The 12,359-nt window shown below is 40.6% G+C and overlaps 1 protein-coding gene and 1 long non-coding RNA gene across 3 annotated transcripts in view; one reads left to right on the top strand and one right to left on the bottom strand.

Moving 5' to 3' along the window:
• The first annotated feature begins 10,150 nt into the window (after positions 1-10,150).
• Positions 10,151-10,442, top strand: LOC139569623 (uncharacterized). Its single transcript, XR_011673912.1, has 2 exons — positions 10,151-10,251; positions 10,400-10,442. It is a non-coding gene; the product is annotated as an uncharacterized lncRNA (long non-coding RNA).
• Positions 10,443-10,990: 548 nt separating this feature from the next.
• Positions 10,991-12,359, bottom strand: part of emp2 (epithelial membrane protein 2) — a 15,977-nt gene continuing 14,608 nt past the window's right edge. For both annotated transcript variants that reach the window (XM_071390989.1, XM_071390988.1), the window contains exons 4-5: positions 11,903-12,043; positions 10,991-11,182 (exon numbers count right to left, since the gene is read on the bottom strand). In XM_071390989.1, coding sequence (XP_071247090.1) covers positions 11,013-11,182; positions 11,903-12,043 — 311 coding nt within the window. In that variant the 3' untranslated portion in view covers positions 10,991-11,012. The remainder of the gene's footprint in view (positions 11,183-11,902; positions 12,044-12,359) is intronic.

Raw genomic sequence — 12,359 nt, 5'->3', positions numbered from 1 at the left:
TAGAATCTAATAATCTAATAGAATGCTATAGAATCTAATATAATGCTATAGAATGCTATAGAATCTAATAGAATGCTATAGAATCTAATATAATGCTATAGAATCTAATATAATGCTATAGAATCTAATAGAATGCTATAGAATCTAATAGAATGCTATAGAATCTAATAATCTAATAGAATGCTATAGAATCTAATAGAATGCTATAGAATCTAATAGAATGCTATAGAATCTAATATAATGCTATAGAATCTAATAGAATGCTATAGAATCTAATAGAATGCTATAGAATCTAATAATCTAATAGAATGCTATAGAATCTAATAGAATGCTATAGAATCTAATAATCTAATAGAATGCTATAGAATCTAATAATCTAATAGAATGCTATAGAATCTAATAGAATGCTATAGAATCTAATAGAATGCTATAGAATCTAATAATCTAATAGAATGCTATAGAATCTAATAGAATGCTATAGAATCTAATAATCTAATAGAATGCTATAGAATCTAATAATCTAATAGAATGCTATAGAATCTAATAGAATGCTATAGAATCTAATAATCTAATAGAATGCTCTAGAATCTAATAATCTAATAGAATGCTATAGAATCTAATAGAATGCTATAGAATCTAATAATCTAATAGAATGCTATAGAATCTAATAATCTAATAGAATGCTATAGAATCTAATAGAATGCTATAGAATCTAATATAATGCTATAGAATCTAATATAATGCTATAGAATCTAATAATCTAATAGAATGCTATAGAATCTAATAATCTAATAGAATGCTATAGAATCTAATAATCTAATAGAATGCTATAGAATCTAATAATCTAATAGAATGCTATAGAATCTAATAATCTAATAGAATGCTATAGAATCTAATAGAATGCTATAGAATCTAATAATCTAATAGAATGCGCTAGAATCTAATAATCTAATAGAATGCTATAGAATCTAATAGAATGCTATAGAATCTAATAATCTAATAGAATGCTATAGAATCTAATATAATGCTATAGAATGCTATAGAATCTAATAGAATGCTATAGAATCTAATATAATGCTATAGAATCTAATAGAATGCTATAGAATCTAATAGAATGCTATAGAATCTAATAATCTAATAGAATGCTATAGAATCTAATAGAATGCTATAGAATCTAATAGAATGCTATAGAATCTAATATAATGCTATAGAATCTAATAGAATGCTATAGAATCTAATAGAATGCTATAGAATCTAATAATCTAATAGAATGCTATAGAATCTAATAGAATGCTATAGAATCTAATAATCTAATAGAATGCTATAGAATCTAATAATCTAATAGAATGCTATAGAATCTAATAGAATGCTATAGAATCTAATAATCTAATAGAATGCTCTAGAATCTAATAATCTAATAGAATGCTATAGAATCTAATAGAATGCTATAGAATCTAATAATCTAATAGAATGCTATAGAATCTAATAATCTAATAGAATGCTATAGAATCTAATAGAATGCTATAGAATCTAATATAATGCTATAGAATCTAATATAATGCTATAGAATCTAATAATCTAATAGAATGCTATAGAATCTAATAATCTAATAGAATGCTATAGAATCTAATAATCTAATAGAATGCTATAGAATCTAATAATCTAATAGAATGCTATAGAATCTAATAATCTAATAGAATGCTATAGAATCTAATAATCTAATAGAATGCTATAGAATCTAATAGAATGCTATAGAATCTAATAATCTAATAGAATGCTCTAGAATCTAATAATCTAATAGAATGCTATAGAATCTAATAGAATGCTATAGAATCTAATAATCTAATAGAATGCTATAGAATCTAATATAATGCTATAGAATGCTATAGAATCTAATAGAATGCTATAGAATCTAATATAATGCTATAGAATCTAATAATCTAATAGAATGCTATAGAATCTAATATAATACTATAGAATCCAATAGAATCCAGGGTAGAAAGAGCCTTCAGTAACATCTTATCATTTCCAACCCGTTTCCACATCCTACTGGTGTCATGCCATGAGGGAATGATACTTCATTTACAAACACATCAACAGAGGCCATGCTTCCTAGTCTTCAGAATCAAAATGTGTGTTCTTTCATCTGTAGCGTGTTGAGGGGGTAGCCTGGGTAACGTTCATTATGGATAAAACGTTGTGAAACAGAGTCAATTGGGGAGATGCAGCCCCATCTTGTAAAATAATAAACATTCATTTAGTGTTCATTATTTAACAACTTCAAGGTAATACCTTCTTTCAAACACTCTATGCTGTTCCCTACTGAACACCGCCGTGCTGTCTCCTGGGTCTGTAGAGTTTCCCTACTGAACACCGCCGTGCTGTCTCCTGGGTCTGTAGAGTTTCCCTACTGAACACCGCCGTGCTGTCTCCTGGGTCTGTAGAGTTTCCCTACTGAACACCGCCGTGCTGTCTCCTGGGTCTGTAGAGCTTCCCTACTGAACACCGCCGTGCTTTCTCCTGGGTCTGTAGAGTTTCCCTACTGAACACCGCCGTGCTGTCTCCTGGGTCTGTAGAGTTTCCCTACTGAACACCGCCGTGCTGTCTCCTGGGTCTGTAGAGTTTCCCTACTGAACACCGTCGTGCTGTCTCCTGGGTCTGTAGAGCTTCCCTACTGAACACCGCCGTGCTGTCTCCTGGGTCTGTAGAGTTTCCCTACTGAACACCGCCGTGCTGTCTCCTGGGTCTGTAGAGTTTCCCTACTGAACACCGCCGTGCTGTCTCCTGCGTCTGTAGAGTTTCCCTACTGAACACCGCCGTGCTGTCTCCTGGGTCTGTAGAGGTTCCCTACTGAACACTGCCGTGCTGTCTCCTGCGTCTGTAGAGTTTCCCTACTGAACACCGCCGTGCTGTCTCCTGCGTCTGTAGAGTTTCCCTACTGAACACTGCCGTGCTGTCTCCTGGGTCTGTAGAGTTTCCCTACTGAACACTGCCGTGCTGTCTCCTGCGTCTGTAGAGTTTCCCTACTGAACACCGCCGTGCTGTCTCCTGGGTCTGTAGATTTTCCCTACTGAACACTGCCGTGCTGTCTCCTGGGTCTGTAGAGTTTCCCTACTGAACACCGCCGTGCTGTCTCCTGGGTCTGTAGAGTTTCCCTACTGAACACTGCCGTGCTGTCTCCTGGGTCTGTAGAGTTTCCCTACTGAACACCGCCGTGCTGTCTCCTGGGTCTGTAGAGTTTCCCTACTGAACACCGCCGTGCTGTCTCCTGGGTATGTAGAGTTTCCCTACTGAACACCGCCGTGCTGTCTCCTGGGTCTGTAGAGTTTCCCTACTGAACACCGCCGTGCTGTCTCCTGGGTATGTAGAGTTTCCCTACTGAACACCGCCGTGCTGTCTCCTGGGTCTGTAGAGTTTCCCTACTGAACACCGCCGTGCTGTCTCCTGGGTCTGTAGAGTTTCCCTACTGAACACCGCCCTGCTGTCTCCTGGGTCTGTAGAGTTTCCCTACTGAACACCGCCGTGCTGTCTCCTGGGTCTGTAGAGTTTCCCTACTGAACACCGCCGTGCTGTCTCCTGGGTCTGTAGAGTTTCCCTACTGAACACCGCCGTGCTGTCTCCTGGGTCTGTAGAGTTTCCCTACTGAACACCGCCGTGCTGTCTCCTGGGTCTGTGGAGGACATGATCCATCTTAACAATATCAAAGACCATTTTGGTCCGTTTCATCAGAAAAGCTATAAACTTCGACCACAGAAGTCAAACTGTGAATAATTTAAAACGACCTCACCACAACGACGACAAACCATGATGTGGAACTCTTTACTGTAGTGACCTGTCAATCAATTACACTGGCTTCTAGGTTTCAACCCCAAATGAAACCCTATTCCCTATCTAGTACACTACTTTGGACCAGGGCTCTATGGCACCCTATTCCCTATCTAGTGCACTACTTTGGACCAGGGCTCTATGGCACCCTATTCCCTATCTAGTGCACTACTTTGGTCAGGGCTCTATGGCACCCTATTCCCTATCTAGTGCACTACTTTGGACCAGGGCTCTATGGCACCCTATTCCCTATCTAGTGCACTACTTTGGACCAGGGCTCTATGGCACCCTATTCCCTATCTAGTGCACTACTTTGGACCAGGGCTCTATGGCACCCTATTCCCTATCTAGTGCACTACTTTGGACCAGGGCTCTATGGCACCCTATTCCCTATCTAGTGCACTACTTTAGAGGGGGGGAGGGAGAGAGAGGGAGGGGTTGTAACACAGACTGATGTAATGTAGACCCTGTTATAACAGACTGATGTAATGTAGACCCTGTTATAACAGACTGATGTAATGTAGACCCTGTTATAACAGACTGATGTAATGTAGACCCTGTTATAACAGACTGATGTAATGTAGACCCTGTTATAACAGGCTGATGTAATGTAGACCTTGTTATAACAGACTGATGTAATGTAGACCCTGTTATAACAGACTGATGTAATGTAGACCCTGTTATAACAGACTGATGTAATGTAGACCCTGTTATAACAGACTGATGTAATGTAGACCCTGTTATAACAGACTGATGTAATGTAGACCCTGTTATAACAGACTGATGTAATGTAGACCCTGTTATAACAGACTGATGTAATGTAGACCCTGTTATAACAGACTGATGTAATGTAGACCCTGTTATAACAGACTGATGTAATGTAGACCCTGTTATAACAGACTGATGTAATGTAGACCCCCTGTTATAACAGACTGATGTAATGTAGACCCCCTGTTATAACAGACTGTGTCTATAGTGGTTGTATTGTATTAGTGTAGACCCCCCTGTTATAACAGACTGTGTCTATAGTGGTTGTATTAGTGTAGACCCCCTGTTATAACAGACTGTGTCTATAGTGGTTGTATTGTATTAGTGTAGACCCCCTGTTATAACAGACTGTGTCTATAGTGGTTGTATTGTATCAGTGTAGACCCCCTGTTATAACAGACTGTGTCTATAGGGGTTGTATTGTATTAGTGTAGACCCCCTGTTATAACAGACTGTGTCTATAGTGGTTGTATTGTATTAGTGTAGACGCCCTGTTATAACAGACTGTGTCTATAGTGGTTGTATTGTATTAGTGTAGACCCCCTGTTATAACAGACTGTGTCTATAGTGGTTGTATTGTATCAGTGTAGACCCCCTGTTATAACAGACTGTGTCTATAGGGGTTGTATTGTATTAGTGTAGACCCCCTGTTATAACAGACTGTGTCTATAGTGGTTGTATTGTATCAGTGTAGACCCCCTGTTATAACAGACTGTGTCTATAGTGGTTGTATTGTATTAGTGTAGACCCCCTGTTATAACAGACTGTGTCTATAGTGGTTGTATTAGTGTAGACCCCCTGTTATAACAGACTGTGTCTATGGTGGTTGTATTGTATTAGTGTAGACCCCCTGTTATAACAGACTGTGTCTATAGGGGTTGTATTGTATTAGTGTAGACCCCCTGTTATAACAGACTGTCTATAGGGGTTGTATTGTATTAGTGTAGACCCCCTGTTATAACAGACTGTGTCTATAGTGGTTGTATTGTATTAGTGTAGACCCCCTGTTATAACAGACTGTCTATAGGGGTTGTATTGTATTAGTGTAGACCCCCTGTTATAACAGACTGTGTCTATAGGGGTTGTATTGTATCAGTGTAGACCCCCTGTTATAACAGACTGTGTCTATAGGGGTTGTATTGTATCAGTGTAGACCCCCTGTTATAACAGACTGTCTATAGGGGTTGTATTGTATTAGTGTAGACCCCCTGTTATAACAGACTGTGTCTATAGTGGTTGTATTGTATTAGTGTAGACCCCCTGTTATAACAGACTGTCTATAGGGGTTGTATTGTATTAGTGTAGACCCCCTGTTATAACAGACTGTGTCTATAGGGGTTGTATTGTATCAGTGTAGACCCCCTGTTATAACAGACTGTGTCTATAGGGGTTGTATTGTATCAGTGTAGACCCCCTGTTATAACAGACTGTGTCTATAGTGGTTGTATTAGTGTAGACCCCCTGTTATAACAGACTGTGTCTATAGGGGTTGTATTGTATCAGTGTAGACCCCCTGTTATAACAGACTGTGTCTATAGTGGTTGTATTAGTGTAGACCCCCCTGTTATAACAGACTGTGTCTATAGTGGTTGTATTGTATTAGTGTAGACCCCCTGTTATAACAGACTGTGTCTATAGTGGTTGTATTGTATTAGTGTAGACCCCCTGTTATAACAGACTGTGTCTATAGTGGTTGTATTGTATTAGTGTAGACCCCCTGTTATAACAGACTGTGTCTATAGTGGTTGTATTGTATTAGTGTAGACCCCCTGTTATAACAGACTGTGTCTATAGTGGTTGTATTAGTGTAGACCCCCTGTTATAACAGACTGTGTCTATAGGGGTTGTATTGTATTAGTGTAGACCCCCTGTTATAACAGACTGTGTCTATAGTGGTTGTATTGTATCAGTGTAGACCCCCTGTTATAACAGACTGTGTCTATAGTGGTTGTATTGTATTAGTGTAGACCCCCTGTTATAACAGACTGTGTCTATAGTGGTTGTATTAGTGTAGACCCCCTGTTATAACAGACTGTGTCTATGGTGGTTGTATTGTATTAGTGTAGACCCCCTGTTATAACAGACTGTGTCTATAGGGGTTGTATTGTATTAGTGTAGACCCCCTGTTATAACAGACTGTCTATAGGGGTTGTATTGTATTAGTGTAGACCCCCTGTTATAACAGACTGTGTCTATAGTGGTTGTATTGTATTAGTGTAGACCCCCTGTTATAACAGACTGTGTCTATAGTGGTTGTATTGTATTAGTGTAGACCCCCTGTTATAACAGACTGTGTCTATAGTGGTTGTATTAGTGTAGACCCCCTGTTATAACAGACTGTGTCTATAGGGGTTGTATTGTATTAGTGTAGACCCCCTGTTATAACAGACTGTGTCTATAGTGGTTGTATTGTATTAGTGTAGACCCCCCTGTTATAACAGACTGTGTCTATAGTGGTTGTATTGTATTAGTGTAGACCCCCTGTTATAACAGACTGTGTCTATAGTGGTTGTATTAGTGTAGACCCCCCTGTTATAACAGACTGTGTCTATAGTGGTTGTATTGTATTAGTGTAGACCCCCTGTTATAACAGACTGTGTCTATAGTGGTTGTATTAGTGTAGACCCCCTGTTATAACAGACTGTGTCTATAGGGGTTGTATTGTATTAGTGTAGACCCCCCTGTTATAACAGACTGTGTCTATAGTGGTTGTATTAGTGTAGACCCCCTGTTATAACAGACTGTGTCTATAGTGGTTGTATTGTATTAGTGTAGACCCCCCTGTTATAACAGACTGTGTCTATAGTGGTTGTATTGTATTAGTGTAGACCCCCTGTTATAACAGACTGTCTATAGTGGTTGTATTGTATTAGTGTAGACCCCCTGTTATAACAGACTGTGTCTATAGTGGTTGTATTAGTGTAGACCCCCTGTTATAACAGACTGTGTCTATAGTGGTTGTATTGTATTAGTGAAGACCACCTGTTATAACAGACTGTGTCTATAGTGGTTGTATTAGTGTAGACCCCCTGTTATAACAGACTGTGTCTATAGTGGTTGTATTAGTGTAGACCCCCTGTTATAACAGACTGTGTCTATAGTGGTTGTATTAGTGTAGACCCCCCTGTTATAACAGACTGTGTCTATAGTGGTTGTATTGTATTAGTGTAGACCCCCTGTTATAACAGACTGTGTCTATAGTGGTTGTATTAGTGTAGACCCCCTGTTATAACAGACTGTGTCTATAGTGGTTGTATTAGTGTAGACCCCCTGTTATAACAGACTGTGTCTATAGTGGTTGTATTGTATCAGTGTAGACCCCCTGTTATAACAGACTGTGTCTATAGTGGTTGTATTGTATTAGTGTAGACGCCCTGTTATAACAGACTGTGTCTATAGTGGTTGTATTGTATTAGTGTAGACCCCCTGTTATAACAGACTGTGTCTATAGGGGTTGTATTGTATTAGTGTAGACCCCCTGTTATAACAGACTGTGTCTATAGTGGTTGTATTGTATTAGTGTAGACCCCCCTGTTATAACAGACTGTGTCTATAGTGGTTGTATTGTATTAGTGTAGACCCCCTGTTATAACAGACTGTGTCTATAGGGGTTGTATTGTATTAGTGTAGACCCCCTGTTATAACAGACTGTGTCTATAGTGGTTGTATTGTATTAGTGTAGACCCCCTGTTATAACAGACTGTGTCTATAGTGGTTGTATTGTATTAGTGTAGACCCCTGTTATAACAGACTGTCTATAGTGGTTGTATTAGTGTAGACCCCCTGTTATAACACTGTGTCTATAGGGGTTGTATTAGTGTAGACCCCCTGTTATAACAGACTGTGTCTATAGTGGTTGTATTAGTGTAGACCCCCTGTTATAACAGACTGTGTCTATAGTGGTTGTATTGTATTAGTGTAGACCCCCTGTTATAACAGACTGTGTCTATAGTGGTTGTATTGTATTAGTGTAGACCCCCTGTTATAACAGACTGTGTCTATAGTGGTTGTATTGTATTAGTGTAGACCCCCTGTTATAACAGACTGTGTCTATAGTGGTTGTATTAGTGTAGACCCCCTATTATAACAGACTGTGTCTATAGTGGTTGTATTAGTGTTGACCCCCTGTTATAACAGACTGTGTCTATAGTGGTTGTATTAGTGTAGACCCCCTGTTATAACAGACTGTGTCTATAGTGGTTGTATCAGTGTAAACCCCCTGTTATAACAGACTGTGTCTATAGTGGTTGTATTGTATTAGTGTAGACCCCCCTGTTATAACAGACTGTGTCTATAGTGGTTGTATTGTATTAGTGTAGACCCCCCTGTTATAACAGACTGTGTCTATAGTGGTTGTATTGTATTAGTGTAGACCCCCTGTTATAACAGACTGTGTCTATAGTGGTTGTATTAGTGTAGACCCCCTGTTATAACAGACTGTGTCTATAGGGGTTGTATTGTATTAGTGTAGACCCCCTGTTATAACAGACTGTGTCTATAGTGGTTGTATTAGTGTAGACCCCCTGTTATAACAGACTGTGTCTATAGTGGTTGTATTGTATTAGTGTAGACCCCCTGTTATAACAGACTGTGTCTATAGGGGTTGTATTGTATTAGTGTAGACCCCCCTGTTATAACAGACTGTGTCTATAGTGGTTGTATTAGTGTAGACCCCCTATTATAACAGACTGTGTCTATAGTGGTTGTATTGTATTAGTGTAGACCCCCTGTTATAACAGACTGTGTCTATAGTGGTTGTATTGTATTAGTGTAGACCCCCTGTTATAACAGACTGTGTCTATAGTGGTTGTATTGTATTAGTGTAGACCCCCTGTTATAACAGACTGTGTCTATAGTGGTTGTATTAGTGTAGACCCCCTGTTATAACAGACTGTGTCTATAGTGGTTGTATTAGTGTAGACCCCCTGTTATAACAGACTGTGTCTATAGTGGTTGTATTGTATTAGTGTAGACCCCCTGTTATAACAGACTGTGTCTATAGTGGTTGTATTGTATTAGTGAAGACCACCTGTTATAACAGACTGTGTCTATAGTGGTTGTATTGTATCAGTGTAGACCCCCTGTTATAACAGACTGTGTCTATAGTGGTTGTATTGTATTAGTGTAGACCCCCTGTTATAACAGACTGTGTCTATAGTGGTTGTATTAGTGTAGACCCCCTGTTATAACAGACTGTGTCTATAGGGGTTGTATTGTATTAGTGTAGACCCCCTGTTATAACAGACTGTGTCTATAGTGGTTGTATTGTATTAGTGTAGACCCCCTGTTATAACAGACTGTGTCTATAGTGGTTGTATTGTATCCGTGTAGACCCCCTGTTATAACAGACTGTGTCTATAGTGGTTGTATTGTATTAGTGTAGACCCCCTGTTATAACAGACTGTGTCTATGGTGGTTGTATTGTATTAGTGTAGACCCCCTGTTATAACAGACTGTGTCTATAGTGGTTGTATTGTATTAGTGTAGACCCCCTGTTATAACAGACTGTGTCTATAGTGGTTGTATTGTATCAGTGAAGACTCAGACGCTGTGTTCTAGTGGGTTTCATTCTGTTTTTATTCCAGTTAGATAGTGGATCATCCTACACCCTCTCTATTCTTTAGTGTCCTCGATATTAACCTCAGCATCTTTCACCAGGCCAGCAAACAGACAGACGGACAGGCCGGCAGACAGACAGATAGACCGGCAAGCAGACAGACAGACAGGCCGGCAGGGAGGAAGGCCGGAAGACAGACAGATAGACCGGCAAGCAGACAGACGGACAGGCCGGCAGGGAGACGGGCAGGCCAGCAAACAGACAGACAGATAGACAGGGCAGGGAGGGAGGAAGGCAGACGGGCAGGCCGGCAGGGAGACGGGCAGGCCAGCAAACACAGGCCGGCAGACAGACAGATGGGCAGGCCAGCAAACAGACAGGCAGGGAGAAAGGCAGACAGACAGGCCGGCAGGGAAGAAGGCGGACAGGCCGGCAGACAATCCTACATATTCCACCTTCTACACTAGGTTTACTCTAGTAGGACTTAGCACGGTGTTGTACTGCTCAGGCTCAACCATCGTTCTGGCATCACGCATTTCATCTATCGGTCCGTTAAACTAAATTGACGTCACCGCGGAAGATCCCAGCCAACAGCAGGCCGATATGTCACAGTCTCGTTCCAACCCACACAGTGTGGAGAAAACGTTCCCCCCCCCACTACGTTCCCCCCCCCCCCCACTACACTGGGGTCTTTTAAACAGCCGCTCTTATCAACAACAAGAAACGTGTTTGAAGTAATAGACTGTTAGTTTACACACTTCCTCTTGTCAATTATAACGTGGTGGGAGGTCAAAATAACGAACACTTCTCCCGACAGACAGGGGGATTGTAGACATTGTGTTTTTGTAAAGATAAGAGTGTTTTATTTGCGTTTCCTCAACACCAGATACATGAGTCCACTGATGACAGTCATGGGGAAGCTGATCCAGGCCAGGACGTAGGAGGAACCGTATCCTCCCTTCCTTAGAGCCTCCTCTGTAAAACCTTCTCTCTCCGCCGTGTAGATGGACACTCCGATCATCACACACAGGCCTGGGGAGGGAGGAGGGGGGGTTAGGAACTAGGATAGGAAGGGGGTAGGATACAGGACGTTTAAACAGGAACTGGCCTCCTTCAAAGTATTCATACCCCTTTACTTATTCCACGTTACAGCCTGAATTCAAAATGGATGATTTATTTTTATTTTTTTAATCTCATCCATCTCCACACAACACCTCACTGCTCTACTGAAGGACCTTACAGATAATTGTATGTGTTGGGGTACAGAGATGAGGCAGTCATTCCAAAAATCATGTTAAACACAGAATGAGTCCACACAACTTAATATGAGACTTGTTTTACTCCTGAACTTATTTAGGCATTTCCATAACAGAGAGGTTGAATACTCACTGATGCAAAACATTTCAGCTTTTCATTTTTAATTTGTTTGTTAAAAAATAAACATAATAACACTTTTACATTATTTAACCTTTTAACTCGGCAAGTCAGTTAAGAACAAATTCTTATTTACAACGACGGCCGAACCCGGGGAACCATTATGGGGTATTGTGGGTAGGCCAGTGACACACCTTTTTTTTTTTTTTTTTTAAATCAGGCTGTAACACAACTAAATGTGGGTAAAGTCATGGGGTTCGAATTCTTTCTGAAAGTCAGGAAAACGTTGGCAGATCAAGTGTCAGCAAAACAAAGGGAACCCTGACAGACACATGTCTCTGATTGGTCGTTTTTAGTGTCACCAGTATTGATACTCACCAGCCAGTAGCTGGATGACGGCTGTAAAGACAAATCGCTCTCCTTGTTTCAGTCCGAAGAGCTGAAGGATGAACACAAAGAAGCCCACGCAGCAGAGAATTGTGGACAGGATCATAGTGGCCTGGACCGCCTGTAGATAGACTACAGAGAGGAGTGTTACACAGAGACAGAGAGAGGGAGAGACAGAGAGAGGGACCGAGAGAGAGAGAGAGAGAGAGAGAGAGAGGGACCGAGAGAGAGAGGGACAGAGAGAGAGAGAGAGGGACCGAGAGAGAGAGAGGGACCGAGAGAGACCGAGAGAGAGAGAGAGAGATAGAGAGGGACAGAGAGAGAGAGAGAGAGAGGGACAGAGAGAGAGAGAGGGACAGAGAGAGAGGGACAGAAAGAGAGAGAGAAAGGGACAGAGAAAGGGACAGAGAGGGACAGAGAAAAGGACAGAGAAGGACAGAGAGAGGAG

This window comes from Salvelinus alpinus, chromosome 1 (assembly GCF_045679555.1).
Source record: "Salvelinus alpinus chromosome 1, SLU_Salpinus.1, whole genome shotgun sequence".
NCBI classification, from domain to species: domain Eukaryota; kingdom Metazoa; phylum Chordata; class Actinopteri; order Salmoniformes; family Salmonidae; genus Salvelinus; species Salvelinus alpinus.
Note: the sequence above shows the minus strand (reverse complement) of the source record. Positions and strands in the feature narration are given on the sequence as shown.